We start from the raw sequence: 27,948 nt of genomic DNA, 5'->3' as shown, positions 1-27,948 counted from the left end.
TCCTTTTTTATGCGGACTGTGTGTGTATGTGGTGTTTACTAGAGTTTTGTGAGGTATTTGTTTCACTGGGTTTATATAATAAATTTACTTATGTCTTCACTTCCCAAAATGAGCATAATCCAGGATGCAATCTTCACTCATAAACTTATACATTTATAGATTTTTGTTGTATAAGTGCAACATATTCAGCAGTGTGCATATTTTTAAAAAATATACAAGGAAAAGTGAAGAAATTGTGATATTGACAATAGATCCGTTCAGAAACAATGCACACAAATGTACATGCCTCAATTTCTGTGTGGCTTTAGCAAGCAGAGGGAGGAGGTGCATACTTCATGCAACTGCTATGACTGACACACACAAACACACAAATTTTGTAATTGTCAATTTTTAAACCGCTCTGATCTTTTTGGAAAGGTGGTAAATACATACATTTATTATTATTATTATTATTATTATTAACACAGCAATTAAACTCAGAGATTTATCTCATTTGGAAAAATGAAATGATTATTTTCACCAGTGTCTAAATGAAAAAGGGGTCGAAATGAGGGGAGGTTGTGGATCAGATCCATAAAGTAATACAGGTCTTATCCAGCCCAGGGGCCAGAATTTCTCCACCTGGGATATAAATCATATAATCATAGAGGGCAACTAAAATGGTGAAGGGTCTGGAAACCATGCCTTATGCGGAATGACTTAGGGAGGTGGGGATGTTTAGCCTGGAGAAGAGAAAGTTAAGAGGTGATATGATAGATCTGTTTAAATTTTTGAAGGGATGTCATATAAAGGAGGGAGCAAGCTTGTTTTCTGCTGCTCCAGAGACTAGAAACCGGAACAATGGATGCAAGCTCCAGGAAAAGAGATTCCACCTCAACATTAGGAGAAACTTCCAGACAGTAAGGGCTGTTCAACATTGAAACAGACTCCTTCCTTGGAGTGTAGTCAAATCTCCTTCCTTGGTCTTCAAGCAGAGGCTGGATAGCCATCTGTTGGGGATGCTTTGATTGAGAGTTCCTGCATGGCAGAATGGGGTTGGACTGGATGGCCCTTGGGGTCTCTTCCAACTCTACGATTCTATGATTCTATGTGGCAAGAACAGGACATTCCCGAGCCAACATGGCCAGGCAATAGTGTGGAAAATGGGCAATCTCTATGTGGGCAAAGACACTTTCAGAATTGTGACTTCTCTACATGCAGAAGGCTGCCATGGGAATTGGGGAGGAGGGCTGGATCCCATGGAAGGGGGACAACCAGAGAAGAGAGAGCTCCTTTTCTGCCCTGCCTGACTGGGGGCCTCCCTGGGGGATGGACGGCAACTGCTTTGGCCACTGGGAGAATGAGGGGCCATCAGGCCAGACAGCCTGACCCAGGAGAACTCTCTATGCTCCAGTGTTGCTCCAGGTGGAATAGGCTACAACTGGCCCAGGTATTACCATGGAGTTGTGGAAGCCATAACGCATGACCATTCCATGCCTGGTGAGAGTGTTTGGTGTAAGGTATTGGAGATACATCCAGCTGTGTTTCTGTAGCCAGAAGCAAAACAAAGACATTTTCTTCTGAGGGTCACTGGGGACCTTTGCAGGTTTCAGCAGATGATGCCCTCATTTCACATCTAGCTATGGGGACATAACCAGGGCCTTTTCCAATTTCCCATCCCCTGATCCCTAGCTAATCTAACAAGGTATGGAGTAACTGTTGTGTAGGGGAGCTGCTGTGAGTCTGCTAGGTCCAAGGGGCTTTGTTTGGTGCAGAGGGAGGAAGGGATGCCCACCTCTCAGTTGGCCCAAAGGAGGCATATGTCACCTGCGTATGTCACCAGCAGGATGCCGATCTTTGTGACTTTGAGTGCTGCAGGGTTTCTTTCCAAACCAAGCCTAACCCTGGTCTCTTTTCTCAGAACTTCATCTTGGACCCCTTGTACACTGCTTTGCAGTATCTTTGGCTGGAAGTGACCAAAGTGCAGGCCCACGAGGAACCCCCTGCCTACCTGATGGCGGACACAGAGGCCAAGCGGAGGGAGTTGAGCTCCAAGAAGAAGAGGCTGCCGAGGTGCAACAATTCTTTGGTAAATTGCCATCCTGACTATTACTTTCATCTGGGTCACTGCTGGGTCGGCTCATGAAAGCAAGCGGAGAACAACTGTCCCAGTTTGGCAGAGGGAGTCCTGCTTAATCCTCTGTCACCTCATTTTTTCAGGGGCTTTGAAAATGACCCATTTCTATCTCCTGCTCCCACTTTCCCTCTTCTCCTTAGTTCACTTCAGTTACTGCAAAATGTGTTCCAAGTTCAAAAGACGTGTGCAGCGCATCAACTCAAAAGAGGGAGAGGGGAGGAGAGAAAGGGGCAGGGTCTTGCCCTTGCCAGGAGTCGGAAGCAAAAGCAAACTGCTGTGTCCTTCCTCGCTTGTGCAATCTTCATCATTAACAACTTTGGCCATCTTGAACCCCTTCTGGTGTTGCTTGTCCACATATGTCTTGCTTTCCCCATCTGTGAAATGCTGAGGGATATGGAAGACTTTCTCTGAACCTAAATTGGGGATGGGCCCAGTGGCCCTCAAGCCCAGAGTACTCCCTAGAACTGTTTTTGAAATTAGGAGAGATATGGCTAAATTCACTGTGGCCTGTTACAGACAGCCAAAATAAAGCTGCTTCGAGTCACAGTGGAGGTATGGTGTTTCAATGATGCATGCGTCCTAAGAGTCCAGAAGTTGCACCAAAGCCACGCTTCAGCCCTAAGGACTGGATAGTGGCTTTGGTGTGGCTTCTAGACTCTTAGGACGCATGCATCATTGAAACACTATACCTCCACTGTGACTCGAAGCAGCTTTATTTTGGCTGTCTGTAACAGGCCTAAAATTCCTTGGTGACTAAATGTACTTTACATGTTGGGGTAATCAGTATCCCAATCAATCAATCAATCAATCAATCAATCATATCTCAGAAATGGTCTAAATTATATTGTTTATTATATTGTTTATTATATTGTATATTATATTGAAAGGATTCAAGACCAACTGGATCTCAAAGGCTGTAGCTTTTTGCTTTCTTGCAGAATTTAAAGTTTATTTCCTGGACTGATTTCTGAAGTGTTGAAATAATATTTGCGATGCACCATGTGCTTTCCTCCCCTTTTGCTTAGTTACTCTCTGGATAAGGCTATTTTCTGTTGCAGGTGACCTTTGCGGATGTAGCAGTATATTTCACCGAGGAGGAATGGAAACTGTTGACAAAGAAGCAGAAACTTATGTACAGTTCTGTAATGATGGAGAATTATGAGAATGTGGCCTTTGTGGGTAAGGAACCTGAATCCATTGCCCTTCCTTTGAAGACTGAGGGCCCTTTCATCATTCACTGTCAGAGTGCTTTGTTTCCACTTTAAAATTATAGAATCAGAGCAACTTCCTGACAGTAAGGGCTGTTTGATAATGGAACACATTCTTTCCTCGGAGTGTAGTGGAGTCTCCCTCCTTGGAGGTCTTTAAACAGAGACTGGATCGCCATCTTTCGGGGATGCTTTGATTGAGAGTTCCTGCATGGCAGGGGGTTGGACTGAATGGCCCTTGTGGTCTCTTCCAACTCTACGATTCTATGATCAGCTATGAGTAATATCTATGAAGGGACAAAAGAGGGACACAAAACTTGCTTTTTCTCTAATGTTTCTTTTCCATCCTGAGCTTGCTTAGCTCCATGGTTGATTCAAGAGGCCCTTTGTTTCCCAAAATGCTGGAGTCTGGGGAGGACACCCGCAAGTGCTATGCTTTTAGGGGAATTTGGTACTTAGCTCAATAGAACAAGATAGTTTTACTGGGGCAACAGTGACCTCTGGATCCAGCCCAGCTATAGCAGGTCCTGAATGAAACAGTACGTCAGAGGCATTTGAAATAGGTTTTTGTGTTTTAGTTAGGGGGAGAGCGAAATACACAGACACACATACTATATATATAAGTGTTCAAGATCTAGGTAACAAAGGTGGGAGTGGTGAATAGATGTAAGGCTTTGTTAAAGGTATCTATTACCTATCCAGAGCTTTATTCCAATTCTTGAGGATTTGGAATGGGGAGAGGTCAGTAGTTCCTGCGACAATTGGGGTTGGTGAGTGCATTGAGGTGCTTAGCCAAGAAAACAAACAGAGTGGCTGTCTGTAACTGGACTGACACTGAAGAACAGCAAGTTGGGCCTGATATTTATACTGAAATTGGTGCTTGGGGCAGAAACTGAGGGTTCGGAAAGGTTTATATCTCTTTAGAATATTTCCTGGGTGGGGAAAGAATGGCGTGAACACGAATTGAATGCAGTGGGTGTTTGATGCAAATACCTCAGACAAAAGGGATTTCCACATCGCCTCTCAGGTCCTTGTTGGCTTGAATTTCGATCGCGTTCACAATCCAATGTACACTACAATCTGAGGGTGACACACCCAGATGCAGCTCAACAATAACATGGCAGAGTATGGAAGCAAATATCTAGATATAGGTATTGGCAATACACAGACCACTTTCCACACTTAAAAATAAGTCACAGACACAGTACAGTTCATTCAAGTCCTTGGAGGTTCTTTATCTTGAGTTACAAAATAATACAAATGAATAAATGAATAATTTATTACGGCACATGTCCAGCTTTAAAAAACAAACAAAGGAAAAACAAGTATTACAAAGCACCACAATAAGTAGACTGCATTCAAGCAATAAGGATAAACATAAAATGAAATCCTAAACCTTGCAGGTAAAAATTGTCCCAAGTAACTTTGAGAAATATAGACTTAAAACAGTAGACTGACTCTATGTCATAATTATTTCAAGATAGAATCACAGAATCATAGAATAATAGAGTTGGAAGAGACCGCAAGATCCATTCAGTCCAACCCCCTGCCATGCAGGAAATCCAGATCAAAGCATCCCCGACAGATGGCAATCCAGACTCTGCTTAAAGACCTCCAAGGAGGGAGATTCCACTACACTCCAAGGAATGAGTGTGTTCCACTGTCAGACAGCCCTTACTGTCAGGACGTTACTCCTAATGTTGAGGTGGAATCTCTTTTCCTGGAGCTTGCATCCATTGTTCTGGGTCCTGTTCTCTGGAGCAGCAGAAAACAAGCTTGCTCCCTCCTCAACATGACATCCCTTCAAATATTTAAACAGTGCTATCATATCACCACTTAACCTTCTCTTCTATGGGCCAAATATCCCCAGCTCCCTAAGTCATTCCTCGTAGGGCATGGCTTCCAGACCCTTCACCATTTTAGTCGCTCTCCTTTGGACATGCTCCAGTTTCTCCACATCCTTTTTAAACTGTGGTGCCCAGAACTGGACACAATATTCCAGGTGGGTCCTGACCAAAGCAGAATAGAGTGGCACTATTACTTTCCTTGATCTAGACACTATACTTTTATTGATGCAGCCTAAAATTGCATTGGCCTTTTTAGCTGCTGCGTCGCACTGTTGACTCATGTTCAACTTGTGTCTAATTGGACTCCTAGATCTCTTTCACTCATAGTTTCATTCAGCCAGGTGTCCTCCATCCTATATCTGTGCTTTTCGTTTTTCCGCCCTAAGTGCAGTACTTTACATTTCTCCGTGTTGAATTTCATTTTATTAGCTTTGGCCAAGCTTTCTAGTCCATTCAGGTCATCTTGAATTTTGATCCTGTCCTCTGGAGTATTAGCTACTCCTCCTAATTTGGTGTCATCTGCAAATTTGATAAGTATGCCCCCAATTCTGTCATCCAGGTTATTGATAAAGATGTTGAATAGCACTGGGCCCAGGACAGAGCCGTGTAGGACCCCACTGGTCACTTCTCTCCAGGATGAAAAGGAGCCATTGTTCAGCACCCTTTTGGTTTGGACGGTCAACCAATTACAAATCCATGTAACAGTTACGTTGTCTACCCCACATTTCACAAGCTTGTTTGCAAGAATGTCATGGAGAACTTTGTCAAAGGCCTTACTGAAATCAAGATATACTATATCCACAGCATTCCCTTCATCTACCAAGCTGGTAATTTTATCAAAAAAAGAGATCAGGTTTGTCTGGCATGACTTCTTTCTCTGAAACCCATGTTGACTTTTTGTGATTATGGCATTGCTTTCTAGATGTTCACAGACTCTCAGTTAAATGATCTGCTCTAGAATCTTTCCTGGTATTGATGTCAGACTAGCTGGATGATATTTCATGGTTGGTTCTGCGTCAGTTTAAAAAAATTTCTGCGACAAATAATCACAGTTACACAATATCTGGCCACTTCAACAGTTACCTGCTCCTAATAATGCAAATATTTGCAAGCTCTCCTCTCCAACTTCCATCAACTTCACCATCTCTTGTTCACACCAGTCCAATCCAAATCAATCCGCATGTGCGCTATATACCGTATTGGTTGTGAGTCATCTCCTGGTGCCAAACAACATGAAGCGTCCTTTGTAGTTAGTTTGCATCATGCCTTCGGCTCTGACTCAGCACTCTATGGCTGTCTCACAGGATATGATGCCACCTGTCAATCAAAATATTTCTACAAATGTTTAATAGAATATTTTTTCAGCAATCCTTTCTCTGAGTATCTGCTTCCACTGATTCCCTCAAGGCAGTCCCCATTCTTTGCTAGCTAATATGAGTAAGGATACAATTGTTCCATAGATTTAGGGTATCTGCAACAGGATCATGCTCAGGTCACTCACACCAATTTAATTAATTTAATTTCAAATTGGGAAGGGTGAACGTGGGCTGGATCCTGGGGTAACACTCTCCTCTCTTAACTCTGATATTCAGTCTTTGTCGTTCTTTACAGAAGAGCATTTGAGTCATGAGAGAGTCCACATAGGAAAGAGATCACATAAATGCCAACATTGTGAGAAACATTTTGCTTACAAGTCAATCCTTGTCTTGCATCAAAGAGTTCACACCGGAGAGAAGCCATACAAATGCCAGCATTGTGGGAAATGTTTTCGTCTAAAGTCAAACCTAGTGATACATCAGAGAATCCACACAGGAGAGAAGCCATACAAATGCCAGCATTGTGGGAAATGTTTTCGTCTAAAGTCAAACCTAGTGATACATCAGAGAATCCACACAGGAGAGAAGCCATACAAATGCCAGCATTGTGGGAAATGTTTTTCTCAAAAGTCAGACCTAGTGACACATCAGAGAATCCACACAGGAGAGAAGCCATACAAATGCCAGCATTGTAGGAAATGTTTTTCTCGGAAGTCAATCCTAGTGAAACATCAGAGAGTCCACACAGGAGAGAAGCCATACAAATGCCAGCATTGTGGGAAAGGTTTTTCTTCAAAGTCATATCTAGTGATACATCTGGGAGTCCACACAGGAGAGAAGCCAAACAAATCTCAGTAGTGAACTAACATTATATTTCTCAATAACGACTGCAAAAAATATATTTTCAGTCCAGCAGTGCAAAGAAAAGGCCCGTGTGATCTTGTTTGTAATATTTGTCTCTCCATATGTCTCTTTATTTTTTCAAGTTGGAATTTGTTAAGTTTAGGTTTTAATGGATAATTGTATAGATAATCGCTTTGGGTTGTAAATTTGGCTGGGGATTGTGGGTCGTGGAAAAGGTTAGGTAGTTGGGGGCTGGGATTTGTTAGCGCTGGCTAGAATAGCTATAGGAATGAAAGCTTTTGCAATGTTTGGGGTGTTGGCTGAAGAAAGTTGGAGGCCAGTATTAACAGAAAGGGGCTAGTTTGTGGGAATGGCAAAAGGGGGGGGGGGGGCTTGTTACCTGTGGGGCATAGACTGTGGGAATTGGAGGTGGGGGCTAGATTTGGAAGAGGGTAATGTTTTAGGTTTTGGGGTTTTAATATACTGTTTGGATTTGAGTGGGCCGTTGTGGCTTAAACACTGAATTTATATGTGTTCTCAGTAAAGTTCTTTGCTGTTTCAACACACTGGACTCTTTGATGGATAGAAGTTCTGAATTTGGCCAAAACTGAGCCTTTCTTCTCTCCTCACTCCTGAGCTCTATTCTCAGCCATAAGAACAGCAGAGGCAAACACAGACACACACACACACACACACACACACACATATGCATACAATATACACAGAGAGAGCTATATTTCCTAAATAGAGCCTTACTTTTCTGCCTTTCCCTCCTGAGTCCAGCTCTGCACCTTGGGCTCCATTGCAGTCTCCTCAAAGGAAGAAAGGAAGGAAGGGGAAGCCGCTGAGCCCCCGTCACATACTGTACCTTCCTTTCCCGCAATGGCCCCCAGTGGAATAAGCAGCAGCATCAAGGCCCTGGCAATCCCTGCACATGTTCAGGAGGGGCCTTTGGTGGCATCTGCGCATGCACAGTCTCAGCCCCTTAAGCCATGGCTGCCCTTACAGTCTGTTCTGAGGGAGGGAGGGAAGTGGGGAGAGCCCTTGTTCATTCAGAAGAATGGCTGGAGGGTCTTCTGGGAGCACTTGGGGGGGGTTATAAGGAAGTAAGCCCCTCTTCTCCCTCAAAGAAAGTCAGGGGGCCTGCCAGGCCTCTTCTCCCTCTTTCCTTCTCTGGCCCCTCCTTGGGGAATTCCTTGGGTCCCAGGTACTTGGGGGGTTATTATGAGAAAAGAGGGCAGAGAGACCCTTAGAGAGAGGCGTGGCCATGGAGGGGAGGGGGATCCAAAGGTAAAAAGGGCTTTAAGGAGCCCCCTCCCTCCTGGAAAGTGGGGCAGAGAAGAGACCCTCCTTTCTGATGCCTCATTTGGGAAAAGTTTTCTGCCAAATAGAAAGCATCACACAAGTCAGGGTTCAATAGCATAAGAAGCAACATATTGGGGGGGGGGGGAGGAAGGTGAGAGGGGAGGGCAGGAACGATAATTCAATAACAATTTCCATCATACTAACGATGGCAAGGGTAAGGGTCAGGGGTAGGGAGAGGCAAGTCAATAGATCTAATCTAGTCTGGAAAGAGATCCATCTTAATATCCTTCCTAAAGGCTTCCAAGGAGGAAATATGACGCATCTCATCCAGAGGCCGTTCCAGAGCCTGGGATCAGCTGATGAGAAGGACCTCTGGATCACCGCTGAAAGTCTGGTTTTCTTGAATTGGAGCAGGTTCTTCCCAGAAGACCTGAGTCTGGGGGTGGATTGTATGGGAGGAGGCATTCCCACAAGTAGTCAGGATCCAAACCATGTAGAGCTTTAAAGGTTACAACCAACACCTTGTATCTTGTCCGGAAACTAATGGGCAGCCAGTGGAGGGATTTAAGCACCGGTGTAATGTGGGCAGTTCTAAAAGTGCCTGTAACCAACCTGGCTGCCATATTCTGTTCCAACTGAAGTCTCCGAACTTGGAGCAAGGGTAGCCCCATGTAGAGTGTGTTACAGAAGTTGAGCCAAGAGATGACCAGCGCATGTACTACTGTTTCAAGGTCTCCTTGCTCCCCGCCCCATGTCTCCTGATGATCTCACCTAGCAGCTTCATGTAAATGTTGAATAGCATCGGGGACAGAATTGCGCCTTGAGGGACGCCCAACTTGAGCTCCCTCTCGGACGAAAAACTGTCCCCAAGCGACAGCATCTGGAATCTGCCCAAGATGTAGGACCTGAACCATTAGAAAGCCCAACTCTTCCAGGCTTTCCAGAAGGATATTGTGGTCAATGCTTTCGAAGGCCGCTGAGAGGTCCAAGAGCACCAGCAGGGTCACACTTTCCCTTTTCAAAGAGCTATCGATACTCAGACGGAGATCATCGACTAAGGCGACCATAGTGGTCTCAACTCCGTAACCTGCCGGTTTGAAATGGATCTAGAAAATCTGTTTCTTCCAAGACTGCTTGGAGTTGAATGGCGACTGCCTTCTCGATTACCTTGCCTAAGAATGGTAAGAGCCAAACTGGCCTGTAATTGTTTCTGTCCAGGGCTCAAAGGAAAGCTTTTTTAGAAGTGTTTTAACCACCGCCTCTTTGAGGCAAGATGGAAGACAGCCTTCCCTGAAAGATGCGTTAGTTATATTTTTAGCAGCATCTTGATGGTATCTCCCCCCTGGATGGCCAGCCAAGATGGGCAAGGATCGAGAGAGCAAGTCGTCTTTTTCATACTCCAAAGGAACTTGTCCACATCTTCTGTACTAACTGACTCAAACTGATCCAGAAGAACAGTATAGGCGGAGGCTCCGGATACCTCTCCTGTCGCCTCTGTCGTAAGGCCGGCATCCAAATCGGCTCTTATCTGAGAGATTTTGTCTGCAAAGTAGTTATTAAAAGCATCATAGCAGGCTTTTTTAATAAAGAGTTCAGGGTGGGGACATTTGACTCAAGTCCCTTATCACCCTGAAAAGCTCTGCAGAATGAGACTTTGCAGACTCAATAGATGCAAAGTAGAAGGACTTCTTAGCTGCATCTATTGCCACTCCATAGGATTTAAGAAAAACCCTTATCAGATGTGAGTCAATATTTCTGCCAGCAGCACTCTAGCCGTTATCCAGCTCCCTTCATTATTTTGAGATATTGAGTATACCACGAATTGCGATTGTGGGTTAGAAAGGGCGCTTGGGAGTGATAGTGTCTAGAGCTCTGGTAGGACCGTTGTTCCAAGTATTGACCAGACATTCAGTAGAATCACCAGCATTACCAGCTATCAGACCCTCTAAGGCCTCTGGGAACCTAGTGGGTTCCATCAACCTTCGAGGGTGGATCATTTTAATAGGTCCTCCACCCCCGACGGGGGGAATAGTGGCCTTCAGCCCGACCTTGACCAGGAAATGATCCATGGTCCAGGACAATGTGGAGATATTGACTACCTCCACCCACGGATCTGCCTGTTCCGTACAGTAGACCACATTGACAGTATGACCTGCACAGTGCTTGGGCTCAGAGACTGGGAAAGGCCCGTGTTTGTCATAGTAACCACGGACTCCAGATCTGCACCAGATATGTTCATTAAACCGGATGTTGGGGTCGCCCAGGACTAAAAGCCTAGGCGACTCCAGCAGCAGCTCAGAGACCAGTTGTGTCAGCTCTGCTAGGGAGTCTGTTAGGCAACGGGGTGGCCATTTAACCTAGAGAATCCCCTGACTTTCCCTAGTCTTTAAGCTGAGGCAAATACATTCGATGTGGTACATATTATGGATAGGTATCCTGGCCAAAGCAAGATTGTCTTAATGGACCAAAGCGACGTCCCCTTACCTGCTCACTGACGGAGAACCCAGCTGGTAAGGCCTGATCCCAGGTGGCAGAGCTATCATCACCCAGCCAGGTCTCTGTGAAACAAGGCAGGTCAGCCTCTTCGTCCAGCAGGAGATCCTGGACTATCTGCCTTGTATTTTTGACTGACCAGGCATTACACAAGAGCAGGGAAAGGTTCTGTGGTTGGTTTGGTATGCTCTCCAGCTCTTTTGGGATAGCAGGGCGAATGGAAGGGGAGAGAGATATCAAACATCAATCTCTCCTTCCACTGTAATGACATTTCACCCTGTTAGCGCACCATGCACATCTTGTATAGCCTCTCCACAGTCAATATCTCCCCCCCCCCCCAATTTGCCATGTGAATGATATTCTTCTTGCCCATGGCCATCTCCCTCCAAGTGTCCCACCACAGATCTGTCCAAGAACATATGAAATGAAAGTACACAAGGAAAAAGGTACCAGCCAGTTGGCACCGTCTGTCCTCGGACGGGTGAGGGTTGTTCCCAGGGCAGACCGAAGAGACCCTTTAAAGTGCCACCCACAGCCTCACCCACCATTCACCACTGCGTCCCTGCCACTGGGAGCCAGGGATGTTAAGGGAGAAGGCTGTCTCCTGGCTGGCGTCCTCTGGCCTCGGGGGTATCTACAGTCCTGGCCATTCCCCTCTCACTGCTGTCTTGCCTCTGCTGCCTTCCTTGGCCCCTGGAGGAATTGGGGGAGAGAAAGGGTTGCTTTTGGCTTGGCTCAGCTCTCTGCCTGGCTGGCTGGAGGTGAAAGGAAGGAAGAGAAGGAAGGAAGAAAGGAAGGAAGGAAGGAGTGAAAGGGCCAAGGGAAGAGAAGCATAATGGGACTATTGAAGCAGGGTGGGGGTATTGTGGACCAGACTGATGTACCCACCCCCCAGGATCCATTGTAAGAGCTATCACAGCTCACTGTGATGCTTTAAATCAGGGGTCCTTAAACTCCAGCCCTCCAGGTGTTTTGGACTTCATCTCCCAGAAGCCTCAGCCAATCACCATCCATATGCAAATTTACTTCCTACCTCAGTAGTCTACAGTCAATCTGAATAGACTTTCAAAGCCCTACAAAGGCTCCTCCTTCCTGTTTCTCCCTCAGCCAATCACCATCCACATGCAAATTTCCTTCCTACCTCATAATGCCCTCCCTGACAGCTTGGCCAATGATCTGAGATTCTGGGAGCTGAAATCCAAAACATCTGGAGGGCCGGAGTTTGAGGACCCCTGCTTTAAATGATAAGACCTGACTTGGATGCCAGCATTATTGCAGAGGCCATAGGTCAGGTGTTCAGTGACTCTGTGAATGAGATCATACTGGATCAATTTGAATCTGTGAGTACTAAGGAAATGAGAAGAAGACAACTTTCCCTCTGGATCCTTGCCCTTCATGGCTGGTCCTCCAAGGAGGAGATGCACTTAGGACTCACCTGAGATATATCATAGATGCATCTCTTAGGGAGGGCTATTTTCCATCTTGCTTAAAAGAAGCGGTGTTACGGCCCTTTATGGAAAAGCCCTCCCTAGATCCCTTGGAGATGAACAATTACAGACCGGTCTCCCATCTTCCATTTCTAAACAAGGTAATTGAGAGGGCAGTTGCTCTTCATCTCCAAGAGGTCTTGGATGAAACAGATTATCTGGACCCATTTCAAACTGGCCTCAGGACAGGATATGGAGGTGAGACTGCTATGGTCGCCTTAGTAGATGACCTTTGCTTGAGCATCGACACGTGAAGTGTGACCCTGTTGATGCTTTTGGATCTCTCAGGGGCCTTCGATACAGTCGACCATGGCATCCTTATGGAAAGCCTGAGGGAATTGGGGATCAGGGCAATGTGTTGTGGTGGTTCTGGTCCTATCTCTCAAGCAGATTCCAGATGGAGATGCTTGGAGACAGTTGCTCCTCTAAAAGGGAGCTTAAATCTGGTGTTCCTCGGGGCGTCGTCCTGTCACTAATGCTGTTTTTTCTTAAACCTTAAAAACCAACTTCAAAAATTCAAGGTCACGTGGGATGTAAAAGGGCAACATTACATAAAAACAGGGATGGACTCAGAAGACAGAGATACCTTCTTTGCACCAGTTCAGTCCTCGAAAGGGAATCCTATTACGAAGGAAGACCCACTTCTGCTCCAGTGTTGTTGAGATCAGATATAAATGGGGACCATCGTTCTTCAAAAGGCAGAGGAAGATTCCCCCCGCAACCTTCTAGATTGATCAGTGAGATTTTCCATAAACCAAAAATCCCAAAATCCTGACCGCAAATCAGTCCTATTGACCTTTCCAGTTTTCCAAGCCCTGGCAATTTCAATCCTGGCCAATGCCAACAAAAATGCAACAATATCTTCATTGTGTAATGTCTTGTTTTCATGAAGAAACACTGAAAGCAATAAAAGTTCAGGAGAAGGGACAATCTTTTGATCACTGATTTCTGAAACTAAGTTAACAACTGAATGCCAAAATGTAAATACACTTGGACAGTCATACCAAATGTACAGGAAGGTACCTCTATTATTACATCCTCTCTGAAAGCACGAGGTGGGGCTCTTAGTAAGGCCTGCAAGTTGTCATGGTGTGAGGTACCATCTATGCACAACTTTAAGGATGCTTTCTTTTAATGCTGTTTAACATCTACATGAAACCGCTGCGAGAGATCATCCAGAGGAATGGGGTGGGATGCTATCAGTATCCTCATGACACCAAGATATATCTCAGCATCAACTAAGGAAGGCATCTCCCCTCTGAATGAATGTCTTGGGGCAGTAATGGGCTGGATGAGGAAAAACAGACTGAAACTGAATCCAGATTAAACGGAGGTGCTGATTGTTGGAGGTCCTAATCCAGGTATGGAGGTTTGCCAACTGGTCCTGGAAGCAGTTGCACTTCCCCTAAAGGACTGTGTTTGGGGGTGCTCCTGAATCTGTCGCTCCAGATGTCAGCTCAGATAGATGCGACAGCAAGGAGTGCCTGTTATCAGCTTTGGTTGATACGCCAACTGCGTCTCTTCCTGGAACGTGAGGACATGAAAACTATGATGCATGCGCTGGTAACCTCATGCCTTGACTTCCGCAATGAGCTCTACATAGGGCTATCCTTGCACTTAGTATGGAAACTCCAACTAATCCAAAATATGGCAGCCAGAGTGGTCACTGGAATATCTAGAGGTGTCCATATCACACCTATAATGGCTGCTCATTAATTTCTGGGGACAGTACAAGGTCTTGGTTAAAAGCCCTCCATGCCTTGGGTCCAGCTTACTTACGGGATCGCCTTCTCCCATACAATCTGCCCCACACTTTGAGGTCCTCTAGTAAAAACTTACTGCAGCCAGCAATAACAAGGCTCTCTGCAGTTACACAAAGGACCTTCTCCCAAGTTATGGAACAGCCTCCAGAAGAGATCCGATATATCACCAGTCTTTAAGGCTTTAAAAAGCTCATCAAGACATATCTCTTTCCAGATTAGCATTCCAGCAATCTCTTATTAATTGAATTGTTCAGCAACTGCTCTAACTGCTTCTGCCCTATTTTTAATAATTGTTTTAATAATTGTTTAAGAACTAATTATATTTTATTGTGGATGGGAGGAATTGGGAGGGTTTGGGACACAACAATGACAAGTTGTTATTGTGTTTTACCAGTGCTTTTACTGTTAGCCACTTTGATCTGTTTTTAGAAGCCTTTAGAAGCCTTTGAGGCACCTTCGTCACGTGTGAGGGTTGCATGGTAGGCGGAGTGCCCACACAGATGGCAACCCTCGCAAGTGATGAGGGTGCCGCAGCTGCAGCGCACCCACCAGATGCGGCGCATAACGGTGATGTTGCAGATGTGCCACCTCCAAACGGGGCAGTGCAACTGCAACGTACCCGTGCCATCGCGGGCTCTTTGGGGTGGCAGAAGTGCACCACAAAAAGGAGCCGCTTCCGTGCGCTCCTTTTTTGCTCTGCAACAGCGCTGCTCAATTTGGTTGTTGCGGCGTTTCTGCAGAGGAAAGAGTGGCGCCGGGGACGCGCCTCTTTCTGGCGGCCTGTACCCCGCCTTAGTATGTTTCACAAGTTCTGTTGCTTGTAAATATTTGTATTTGTAAAGTCTCTTCATTGTATCTGTGTTATTGTTGTTGGTCCTATGTGTTTTTTTTCCTTTTAGCACCAAAGTTAAAAAATATATAGTGTCCTGAAATCTAGAAAGTATATCCAGGAGAACGTGTTTTGGCCACACTGTAAACAATAACATCCAAAATGCACAAAACAGTGGTGCCTTTCTCCTGTTTGATTTTTAACACTTTTGATCATAGAATCGCAGAATTGGAAGAGACCGCAAGGGCCATCCAGTCCAACCCCATTCTGCCATGCAGGAACTTTCAATCAAAGAATCCCCGACAGATGGCCATCCAGCCTCTGCTTAAAGACCTCCAAGGAGGAAGACTCACCGAAATCTCTGAGGGAGTTGGTTCCACTGTCGAACAGCCCTTACTGTCAGGCCATTCCTCCTAATGTTGAGCTGGAATCTCTTTTCCTGTAGCTTGTATCCATTGCTCTGGGTCCTAGTCTCTGGAGCAGCAGAAAACAAGCTTGCTCCCTCCTCAATATGACATCCTTTCAAGTATTTAAACAGGTCTATCATATCACCTCTTAACTTTCTCTTCCCCAGGCTAAACATCCCCAGCTCTCTAAGGCGTTCCTCATAGGGCATGGTTTCCAGACCCTTCACCATTTTTGTCGCCCTCCTGATAAAAATCTGATAAAGAAGACCCTCTATTTTTTCATGATGATGATGATGAGGACGATGATGGACCTCTCTATCTACAGATTTCTTTACCCATGGATTGAACCATCCAAAGCTTGAAAACATAGAAACACAATATAAATTCCAAGAGCAACTCTTGTTTTTGCCATTTTATATAATAGACATTGTTTTTGTTGTTATTATTATTGCGTGTCTCCAAGTCGTTTTGAATTTATGGCGACCCTAAGGCAGACCTATCACAGGGATTCCTTGGCAAATGTCTTCTGAATAGTTTTCCCATTGCCTTTCCCTGAGGCTGAGAGAGTGTGACTTGCTCAAAGTCCCCCAATGGGCTTCCATGGCAGAGCTGGGATTCCAAATCTGAACTCCAGAGTCATAGTTCTGTTAGGGAAACATTCCCAATATGGTCATTTGAAAGGAGTGTCCTTGAGTGAGACACGAGAACCCGAAATCTCCATAGGCAATACGCACTTTATTTGGCCAAGGCGACAGCACACCAGCAGATGGTGATAAAATTGCTGCCGCACCCAATAGCCATTTCCAAAAGTTTTTATAGTAAAACACAGTTCATTGTTTACATAGCATTAGCCTAATTGGCTATTTAGTACACACATGATTATACAAAAGGCAGTTAATTGGCTATTGTCTAAACAACAAATAATTGGTTGCGTTCACTGTCCATGCAATGGTCACGCAATTTCTTATTGGCTCTACATTTGCTATTACATTTGCTATGAGTTTGGAATGCAAAGAGATACTTGCTAGGATGATCCTGTTCCCTTCAAGGCCACAGCAAAGGGAGAGCATTGTATTCTCAAAGCTCTGGCGAAGGGAGGGTGAGTGTGTGCGTGTGATGTGAGTGTGTACGGTGGACACACACAGGAGCAAAAGGTAGGGTGCCATCATAGCCCATGTACACTTTACTCTGTAGCTCAGTCTATGAGTCTACTGTAACCACTGATTCTTTTGCAAAGCCATGTACAGAAGCAGAAAGCATAAGTTCAGCCATATTTATGTCCCTCTCAGTCTTATACGGCGAGTATATCCCAAACTCTATATTTTAACTGGAAAAGTTGGGGATCGTCTTATACACCGGAAAATACAGTATATGTAATTATAATTGTATATATGTTTACTTCCGGTCATAACAGTATAACTGCCCTGCGATTACTGTAATTGAAATGTTTATACTTTGTGATGTTTTTATGATATGTATTTTACACATGATTGCCTCCTGAGGACACTCTGAGGGCTGCCATTGGCTGGAGTCCCAGTCCCTCCCACCATCCCTGGCCCTGATTGGCTGGAATCCCAGTCCCTGACCATTTTGTGTTCTGGCAGCCATCTTGTGCTTCTTGTGACTGTGGGGAATAATGTTCCGGAACCTTCTCTGAGGCCTCAGTTGAACATAGGCTCCTCTTTCTCTCCTGAGGCTCCAGAGCGAGAAGGAAGCCAGGCTCCTTGGGCCAAAAGGAAGGAAGTGTGTCTCTTTTCTGAGAGGGTTTTCTTATTACACAGCTCTGCTCCTTCTGGGGAACATGGGTTTTAAAAGGGATCAGAAATAGGAAGATAGTTTTAATACAAGCCTTATTATCATTCTTCACAAACACTGGGCTTTGGCTTCTAAGAGGAGGCTAGTCCCCCCAAAAAGGCCAAAAGGAGCTCCTTTGGGAGGTTTTAAAAGTCTCCCCAGTTTTCTAATTAAGAGATTTTTACGCATGGAGGAAGTTGACAAACCAGACCATCTCATATTACCAAGAATGAAACAATCAAATATAGAAACAAACAAACAACAACAAAAATAAGGATTAGACAGAAAAACAAAGTGCTTATTTTTTTAAAGTAAAACCATTATTAAGAGGGGAAAAACCAGACTTGGGTGCTTCTGCCCTTTTACATCCAGCTCAGGCTGTATCTGCACTGCAGAAATATTCCAGTTCGAAACTGCTTTAACTCTCCTGGCTCCTTCCTGTGGAATCCTGGGATTGGTAGTTTTTTGCGGCACCAGAGATCCAGAGCCACTCCAAGGCAAGGCTCTCCAGGGCTCTCTTGGCCCTCCTTTGCTTGCGAATACAGTGGGCCCCTGGTATACATGGGGGATCCCTTCTGGACCCCCCCACGTATTCCAAAATCCGTGTATGCTCAAGTCCATGCGCACGGACATTGGGAACAAAAGTCCATCTCCTCTCCTCCCCTCCCCAACTTTTTCCCTCCTCGCTGCCACGGTCGGAGGAAAGACCACGTGGGAGTGTTGGAGGCCAGCGGAGGTAGCAGTAATTGTGGCAGTGGCAGCGAAGAGGAGGCGGAGGAGCAGCGCCAGAGGCCTCCTCTCCACCTCAGCCTGCATGCCCCCGCTGCCGCCACCGCGGAAGGGCCGGGTGGTCACCCAGAGGCCTCTTGGCCTCCAATAGCCCCACATGGCCCTTGCGCCATGGCGGCGGTGGAGAGGAGGCCGAGGAGGCCTCTGTCACTGCTCCTCGGCCTCCTCTCCACTGCCAGCACACTTCCGGGGGAAAGGCCTCTTGGCCTCCAGCAGCAACACCTGGCCTTTCCCCTGGCCTTGGCAACGAGGAGGCCAAGGTGGCGGAGCAGCAACATAAGAGGCCTCCTCAGCCTCCTCGCCGCCACCGCTGGCACAAAAGGGCCAGGTTCGTGTGTTGGAGACCAAGAAGCCCCCAGCCCGGTCACCCGGCCCTCACTCAGAGGCAGAGGCGGCAGCAGAGAGGAGTCTGAGGCTTGGCCTCCTTGCAGCCACAGCTCCATTGCTGCCGCCAACGCGAAAGGGCCAGGCGCAGCGTGGAGGCCTCTTGTCTAGCTTGTTTCATGTTTTTGTTTTATATACTATTTAATTTGGTTAACTGCTATTAAGGGACATATCTATGAGATCCTATGATATGGGGTGCACTATAAACCTTTTAATAAATGAGCATGTAATGCAATCCTATATATACATATTATCAGACATAACTCCAGAGAATGTTAGCCTTTTGGATGCAAGAAGGTTCCTCTCATTCTTCAATGCAAGAAGCAACTCCTCAGCTGCCTTCTAGAAGATAAAGCAAAAAGGCTTCCAAAAGAACTGAAGCCTTGGGCAAGTCTCACTCTCTCAGCCTCAGAGGATGGCCATGGGAAACCCACTCTGAAGGAACCTGCCAAGAAAACCCCTTCAGAGACTCCCATAAGGTCTCCATAAGACCTGGAAACAACTGGAAGGCAGACCCCAAGAACAACATTGGGAAATAGGTGCAAGGCTTGCCTTGGGAAAGTGTAATGACTGGGCTCCAGTCAATGGAGGTCTTCTTCAGGCAGAAAAGGGAGGTTTATGCAAATGCAGAGTGACATCACTGTTACAGAAGGCTCTCTTGACCAATCAGAGAGCAAGATGAAGGTTCTTCTGGAAGCTTCCGTGAGAAGGAGATATAAGGCCTGAGAGACCAAGAGACAGTTGGGGGAATTGTGTCGATTGGAGATCGAGAGAGAGAGTTAAAGAGTGGATCTTGGAAGTTAGTCTCAGAATTGGATGTTTAGGTTTATTTATTATTATAATAGCTTGTATGAATTGAATATTATATACTTACAAATATTGTACATGCAAGATTCTTAATATCTTGTGTGACTTATATTTCAGTTATACATTTTGTTATTCATAATACATACCTCCTTAGAGTATCTACTACTCAACGCTCCTTTTACACGTGTCTTGGATTGGTTGATGCTTGGGAAGATCAGTAAAGAAGGAGAAATAAGGTTCCTTAACTGGTCCCAGTGTAGGTTAAGGGAAACCCTTTTATAATTCACTGGATGATGGCAGCATGATTTAAGGAAGTTAAGGGTTTGCTGGGCTAAGAGCCATAATGTCTAAATGTCTAATGAGCACTTTGTAAGCCACTCTGATAGCCTTTTGGCTGAAGAGAGGGGTATAAAATTATTATTATTATTATTATTATTATTATTATTATTACAGGGCCGCAGTTTGGCTTCTTGGACCACCGGAGATCATCACAGAGAGTCAGTTGGAAAAGCCCATCTCACTCCAGAAAATAAAGGTACTTGAGGAGTTTGCACTCTGCGTCTTTCCGTAATAATAGCTACAAAACTGATAATAGCATTTGGGACATTTAGTCTTTTAAAAACAAATATGGCAGATTTAAATGCTGCTTTAAACCTCTTTCCATCTGCCAGCTTTGTGCTGGTTTTGGGGGGAAATGAGAAAGTGTTGGGAGGGAGGGACTGCCAACAGAATTAGGAGATGCATTGCAGGCTATGGACAATTTGTGGCAAAGAAAGGTCCAAAATACACTGCAGCAATAGTCCAGTTTGAGAGCGCTTTAATTGCCCTGGTCCAGTGCTAGGGAATCCTGGGAACTGGAGTTTATTATGGCACCAGAGCTCTCTGGCAGAGAAGGCTCAATGTCTCACAAAACTACATTTCCCAGAATTCCCTAGCACTGAGCCAGGGCAGTTAAAGTGGTCTCAGATTGGATAATTGCTGCAGTGTCTTCTGGACTTAGGTGACCCTTGGCAAGTCACTCTCTCTCAGCCTCAGAGGATGGCAATGGCAATCCCTCTCTGAAGAAACCTTCCAAGGAAACCCTGTGATAAGGTTGCCTTAGGGTCGCCATAAGTTGAAAACTACTTGAAGACACAAATGAAGAACAGAAGAAAGTCTGCAATTGTTTCTCAGGTTGTACATGGGAATGGGAGGCAGTGTGGTGCAGTGGTTTGAGTGTTGGGTTACAACTCTGGAGGCCAGTGCCCCACTCCACCATGAAACCAGTTGGGTCCCTTGGGCAAGAAGTCACACTCTCCAAGCCTCAGGGAAGGCAATGACAAACCTCCTCTGAACAACTCTTGCGAAGAAAACCCCAGGAGAGGCTCCCCAGAAGTCAACAATGACTTGGAGCCACTGCACAAAAAACAACAAAGCCTCAAGAAAGAGCCAGCGTAGTTTAGTGGCTGGAGCACTGGACTATGACCCTGGAGACCAGGGTTCGAATGCCCTCTTGGCCACGGAAACCCACTGAGTGACCTTAGGCAACTCACACTCTCTCAGCCTCAGAAGGAGGCACTTGAAAAACAACTTCAGGACAAATCTTGCCAAGAAAAGCCTGCAAAGGGTTTCCCTTAGGGTCGCCATAAGTCAGAAACAACTTGGAGGCACACAACAACAACAAGAGAAGTAACACCACTAACACAAGGCAGCTAAGGAGAAAGAAAGAAAGAAAGAAAGATGTGGGAGTTGTAGTCCTTGTTTCAGAGGGATTGAAGGGGCCTTACTGCAGGGCTGGACCCCTCTTCTTTCTGGCCCTGTGGATACTGGGAGATCCAGTCCAGGAAATACACTTTAAATCCCATTGGCAAGAGACAAGGCTACTACTGCCTTTCAGATCCAGTTTGCCCCAAATCCTTTATGAGGCCAGAAACCCATTTGTTAGGAAGCAAACACCAAATATCTCAGGAAGGCCCTATATCTCCCAAGGCCCCCTCCCTCCAGGACCTCCCTCCACTCTTTCCCTCTGTCTCTCTCTCTCCCCTGAAGGCCTCAAATGTCAACTGCTGAGCACTCAGGCAGAGGAAGCGATTTTGTGTTTCAGCTGCCAATTTTGTGTTCTGGCAGCCATTTTGTGTTCCAGTGGCCATTTTGTGTTCTGGCAGCCATTTTGTGTTCTGGCGGCCATTTTGTGTTCTGATGGCCATTTTGTGTTTTGGCGGCCATTTTGTGTTCCAGTGGCCATTTTGTGTTCTGGCGGCCATTTTGTGCTGCTTGTGACTGTGGGTAATAATGTTCCGGAACCTTCTCTGAGGCCTCAGTTGAACAGAGGCTCCTCTTTCTCTCCTGAGGCTCCAGAGTCAGAAGGAGGCCAGGCTCCTTGGGCCAAAAGGAAGGAAGTGTGTCTCTTTGTGTGTCTTTTGTGTCTCTTTTCTGAGAGGGTTTTCTTATTACACAGCTCTACTCCTTCTGGGGAACATGGGTTTCAAAAGGGATCAGAAATGGGGAGGATAGTTTTAATACAAGCCTTATTAATAATAATAATAATAATATGTTTTATTTATAGACCGCTATTCCGCGATGATCATAGCGGTGTACAGTAAAATCGTAATACAATACAAAATACAGTTAAAGGAGGGAGAAGTCTCGTCCTTCAGGCAGTCCAAGATGTTGCTGGGTCTGCCTGATGGCTCCCTCTGAGGCCAAGATGACAGTTGAGGAGGGAGGGGCCTCTTCCTTCAGGCAGTCCCCGATGTTGCTGGGTCTGCCTGATGGCTCCCTCTGAGGCCGAGAAACAACTTCTTCTTCACAAACATTGGGCTTTGGCTTTTAAGCTAGTCACCAAAAAAGGCTAAAAGTGGCTCCTTTGGGAGGTTTTAAAAGTCTCCCCAGTTTCCTTATTAATAGATTTTCAAGCAAGAAGGAAGGAGGCAGACCAGAATAACTCATATTACCAAGAACGAAACAAACAAACATACAAACAATGAACAACAAGAAGAATAAGGATTAGACTGAAAAACAAACTGCTTATATTTTAAAAAAGCAAAACCATTTTTAAAAGGATAAAAATTTGACTTGGGTGCTTCTATCCTTTTATAACCAATTTAGGCTTTATCTGCATTATAGAAATAATAATATATAATAATAACCGGTCCTTGCCTCCCCCTTTGGGAAAGGAGACCCCCTCAGCCCCCTGGACTAACTCCTGCCACTTATTCCTAGGGCTGGGACTCAGATGAGTTTCCTAGGCATTGTCATCTTCTGCCCTCTATGGCCATTGGCACTGACCTTTTGCCCATTGCCTTCCCTCCCTCAGCCCTTGGACCTCCTCCTCCTTCGCACTCAGAGCAACCCTGCTCTACGGCTGAGGAGATGGCCTCTGACCCAGGAAAGCTCCAGCCATGAGGAATGAGGAACCACCAGGCCAGACAGCCTGACCCAGCAGAACCCTCTATTCTCCACTGTTGCTCCAGGTGGAATCAGGCTAAAACTGGCCATTCACTGACACAGGTCCTACCAAAGAATTGTGCAAGCAATCCCACATCGCCATTCCATGCTTAGTGAGAGTGTTGGGTGTGAGGTTTAAAGGAAGCATCCAGCTGTGTTTATGTAGTGAGAAGCAAAATGAAGACATCTTCCTCTGAGGGCCACTGGGGAGTTCAGGAGGCGTCAACAAATGATACACTCATTTCACATCTAGCTAGGGGGACATAACCAGGGCCCTCTCCAATTCCCCATCCCCTAATCCCCCACCACTCTAAGAAGGCATGGAGTATCTGTTGTGTAGGGGAGCTGGATTGAATCTATGCTAGCTCCAGGGGGCTTTGTTTGAAGTAGAGGGAGGAAGGGGATACCCAGCTCTGCATCGGCCCAAAGGAGGCATATGTCACCTGTGTATCTCACCAGCAGGATGCTGTTCTCTGTATCTTTGAGTGCTGCAGGGTTTCTTGCCAATCCAATCCTAACCCTGGTCCCTTTCCTCAGGAACTTCATCTCGGCCTCCTTGGACACGGCTTTGGGGCCTCTCTTGCTGGAAGTGACCAAGTGCAGGGCCACCAGGACCCCTGCCCACCTGATGGCCGACACAGAGGCCAAGCGGAGGGAGTTGGGCTCCAACAGAACGGGGATGCCGAGGTACAACAACTCTTTGGTGAGTCACTATCCTAATAGCTTTATCTGTGCCACTGCTGGGCCAATTTATGAAAGGAAGTAAATAAAATACTGTCCAAGTTTGACAGAGACAGTCCTGGTTAATCCTCTGTCAAACTTCTTTTTCAGGGGATTTTAAAAATGTCCCGGTTGCCTTCTCCTCCTCCCACTTTTCCCCTATCAGTTCACTTCAGTTCCTGAGTGCAATTGAGTTTGCAGCCCATCAACTCAAAAGTGGGGAGAGAAGAGGAAAGAAGGAGACAGGATATGGCCCTTTGCAGGAGGCTGAAGCAAAAGGAAACTCCTTTGCCCTTCCTAGCTTGTATGATCTTCCTCATAAACAACTTTGGCCATCTTTACTGCCTTCTGGGTTGCTTATCCACATGTATCTTGCTTTTCCAATCTGTGAAATGTTGGGGGCTATGGGAGAATGTCACTGGATATAAATTGGGGGTGGGCCCAGTGACCCTTAAGCCCAGAGTGCTCCCCAGAACTGTTATTAAAAATGATGTTTGACTCTGAAATGTGGCAAGAAATGTCTAAATGCACCATAATTCTTTGGTGGCTAAATGTACTGTATGTGTTGGGATAGTCAGTATCCTAATCCATCTTCAATATCCCAGCCATGGCCTAAATTATATTGTGTATTATATTGAAAAGATTCGAGACAAACTGGATCTCAAAGGCAGTAGCTTTTTTCTTGCTGACAGAATTTGAAGTTTATTTCCTGGACTGAATTCTAAAGTGATCAAATAATATTTGGATGCACCATGTACTTTCCTCCCCCTTTGCTTAGTCACTCTGTGGATGAGGGCTATTTTCTGTTGCAGGTGACCTTTGCGGATGTGGCAGTATATTTCACCGAGGATGAATGGAATCTGTTGACGAAGAAGCAGCGACTTATGTACAATTATGTGATGATGGAGAATTACGAGAATGTGGCCTCTGTGGGTAAGGAAGCTGACTTCATTGCCTTTCCTATGAAGACTGAGGTCCCTTTCATACTACATTATCATGGCACTATGATTCAACTTTAGAATCATTGGCCGGTTACAGACAGGCCAAAATAAAGCTGCTTCGAGTCACTTTGGAGGTATGGTATTTCAATGATGCATGTGTCCTAAGAGTCCAAAAGCCGCACCAAAGCCACGCTCCAGTCCTAAGGACTGGAGTGCAGCTTTGGTGTGGCTTTTGGACCCTTAGGACTCATGCATCATTGAAATACCATACCTCCAAAGTGACTCGAAGCAGCTTTATTTTGGCCTGTCTGTAACAGGCCATTGAATCATAGAGCTGGAATAGACCACAAGGACCATCTGGTTCAACCCCTTGCTATGCAGGAATACACATTGAAAGTATCTCCACCAGATACCACCCAGCCTTTGTTTATAGACCTTCAAAGACCTTTAAAACCCTTCAAGGAAGGAGTGATTTAGAAATTAATAAGAAGAATAATAATAACCATAATGAGATTCCACCATGCTCTGAGGGAGAATATTTCATTGTTGAATAGCTCTTACTGTCAGGAAGTTCCTACTAATGTTTAGGTTGAACCTCTTTTCCTGTGCCTTGCTTCCATTGTTCTGTCCTTTTTGAATTGTGGTGCCCAGACCTGGACACAATATTCCAGGTGGGCTCTGACCAACGCAAAATAGAGTGACACTATTACTTCCCTTGTTCTAGACACTATACTTCTATTAATGCAGCCGAAAATTGCATTGGCCTTTTTAGCTGCCACATCACACTGTTGACTCATGTTCAACTTGTGGTCTACTTGGACTCCCTTTCACATGTAGTCTTGTTCAGCCAGGTGTCACCCATCCTATATCTGTGCATTTCATTTTTCCGCCCTTAGTACCGTACCTTACATTTCTCTGTGTTGAAATTCATTCTTTTAGCTTTGACCCAGCTTTCTAGTCTATTCAGGTCATTCTGAAGCTTGATCCAGTCCTCAGGGGTATTAACTACTACTCCTAATTTGCAAATTTGATAAGTATACCCTCAATTCTGTCATCCAAGTCATTGATAAAAATGTTGAATAGCACTGGGCCCAGGAGAAAACCCTGTGGCACCCCACAAGTCACTTCTCTCCAGGATTAAAAGGAGCCATTATTGAGCACCCATTGGGTTCAGCAGTCAACCAGTTACAAATCCATGCAACTGAGTGTTCAAAAAGGTTTAAGTCACTTTAGAATATTTCCTGTGGAGGGGAAATGATCTGAAACCAAATTGAATGCAATGGGTGCTTGGTGCAAATATCTCAGACAAAAAGGATTATCGCACTGGCTCTCAGGTCCTTCTCGGCTCTGAATTTCGATTACGTTCAAAAGCCAGTGTACACTACAATCTGAGGGTGACACTCTCAGATGCAGCTCAGCAATAACATAGCAGAGTAATGAAGTAAATAGCCAGATATAGATATTGGCAATGCACTGACCACTTTTCACACTTATAAAAAAGTCACAAACAGTTGATTTTATCGTAATCCTTGGAGGTTCTCTATCTTGAGTTGCAAAATAATACAAATATTTGCAAGCTATGCTCTCCAACTTCCATCATGTTCAACATCCCTTGTACACACAACTCCAATCCAATCCACACGAATCCACATGTGAGCTGCATACTGTATTGTTGTGAGTCATCTCCTGGTGCCAAACAGCATTAAGTGGCATCTGCAGTTAGCTTGCATCATGTCTTGTGCTCTGACTCAGGACTCCATGGCAGTCTCACAGGATATGATGCCGCCTGTCAATCAAAGTATTTTTGCACATGTTTAATTGAATATTTTTTCAACAGTCCTTTCTCTGAATATCTCCTTCCAGTGATTCCCCTAAGGTAGGCCCCCTCCAATCTCTTCTTTGTTAACGCCTGTAAGTAAATATACAATCGTTCCATGGATTTAGGGGCATAAGCAGCAGGATCGTGCTTGGGTTACTCACAGAATCTTTCTTAATTTAATCTCTAATAAGGAGGGGTTAATGTGGGCTAAATCATGGGGTAACACTCTCTTCCCTTAACTCTGATTTTTAGTCTCATCTGTCATTGTTCTTCTTTACAGAAGAACACTTGAGTCATGATAGAGTCCACACAGGAGAAAAGCCATACAAATGCCAGCATTGTGGGAAATGTTTTTCTCGGCAGTCAAACCTAGTGACACACCAGAGCATCCACACAGGAGAGAAGCCACACAAATGCCAGCATTGTGGGAAATGTTTTTCTTCAAAGTCATACCTAGTGAGACATCAGAGAGTCCACACAGGAGAGAAGCCATACAAATGCCAACATTGTGGGAAGTGTTTTTCTTGGAAGCCAAACTTAGTGGAACATCAGAGAATCCACACAGGAGAGAAGCTATACAAATGCCAGCATTGTGGGAAATGTTTTTCTGTGAAGTCACGCCTAGTGAGACATCAGAGAGTCCACACAGGAGAGAAGCCATACAATTGCCAGCATTGTGGGAAATGTTTTTCTCAGAAGTCACGCCTAGTGAGACATCAGAGAGTCCACACAGGAGAGAAGCCATACAATTGCCAGCATTGTGGGAAATGTTTTTATCAGAAGTCAGACCTAGTGACACATGAAAGAGTCCACTCAGGAGAGAAGCCATACAATTGCCAGGATTGTGGGAAATATTTTTCTCAGAAGTCACACCTAGTGAAACATCAGAGAGTCCACACAGGAGAGAAGCCACACAAATCCCAATAGCGAACTAATACTATTTTTGTCAATAAGAAATACAAAAAATATATTTTCCATCCAGTGGTGCTAAGAAAAGGCCCTTGTGATTTTGCCTGTCCATATGTCTGTTTATCTTTTAAAGTAGTATTTTGTTAAATTTAGATTGTAATTGCTGTTAGTATAGATAATTGCTTTAGTTTATAAATTTGGCTGGGGATTTTGGGTGTGAAATAGGTTAGCTAGATGGGGGACTGGGATTTGTTGCAGCTGGATAGAATACTTAAGGGAATGATAGCTTTTGCAATGTGTGGGATGTTGGCTGAAGAAAGTTGGGGACAGGTATTAACAGAAAGGGCTAGTTTGTGGGATTGCAAAGGGGACTTGTTACCTGTGGGGCATAGACTGTAGGAATGGGAATTGGGGGCTATATTTGGAAGGGGGTGATATTTTACGTTTTGGGGTTTTAATGTATTGTTTGGATTGGAGTGGTCAGTTCTGGCTTAAACACTGAATTTCTATGTGTTCTCAATAAAGTTCTTTGCTGTTTCAACACACTGGACTCTCTGATGCCCAGAAGTTCTGAATTTGCCCAAACTGAACCTTTCTTCTCTCTTCAGTCCTCAGCTCCATTCCCAGCCATAAGAACAGCAGAAGCAAACATACACGCACACGCACACATATACAGGATACACAGAGAGAGCTTTATTTCCAAATCAGAGCCTTCCTTTCTTGACTTTCCCTCCTGAGTCCAGCT

The 27,948-nt window shown here is 45.2% G+C and overlaps 2 protein-coding genes across 2 annotated transcripts; both read left to right on the top strand.

Annotated features, from left to right (window-relative positions):
• Nucleotides 1–1,461: 1,461 nt before the first annotated feature.
• Nucleotides 1,462–7,699, top strand: LOC149287780 (uncharacterized). Its single transcript, XM_089492598.1, has 3 exons — nucleotides 1,462–1,479; nucleotides 3,175–3,295; nucleotides 6,783–7,699. Exons 1-3 carry the CDS (start codon nucleotides 1,462–1,464, stop codon nucleotides 7,343–7,345), a joined length of 702 nt encoding a protein of 233 aa, XP_089348724.1. The 3' UTR covers nucleotides 7,346–7,699.
• A 7,198-nt stretch (nucleotides 7,700–14,897) lies between these two features.
• LOC149287779 (uncharacterized) lies at nucleotides 14,898–27,648 on the top strand. The gene is made up of 3 exons (XM_089492597.1): nucleotides 14,898–14,993; nucleotides 24,347–24,467; nucleotides 26,575–27,648. Exons 1-3 carry the CDS (start codon nucleotides 14,898–14,900, stop codon nucleotides 27,219–27,221), a joined length of 864 nt encoding a protein of 287 aa, XP_089348723.1. The 3' UTR covers nucleotides 27,222–27,648.
• Nucleotides 27,649–27,948: the final 300 nt, after the last annotated feature.

The sequence above is a fragment of the Sceloporus occidentalis genome, unplaced genomic scaffold (genome assembly GCF_023333645.1).
Source record: "Sceloporus occidentalis isolate IW3139 unplaced genomic scaffold, rSceOcc1.0.p SCAF_57, whole genome shotgun sequence".
Taxonomy (NCBI): Eukaryota; Metazoa; Chordata; class Lepidosauria; order Squamata; family Phrynosomatidae; genus Sceloporus; species Sceloporus occidentalis.
This window is presented reverse-complemented; position numbering and strand designations above follow the sequence as displayed.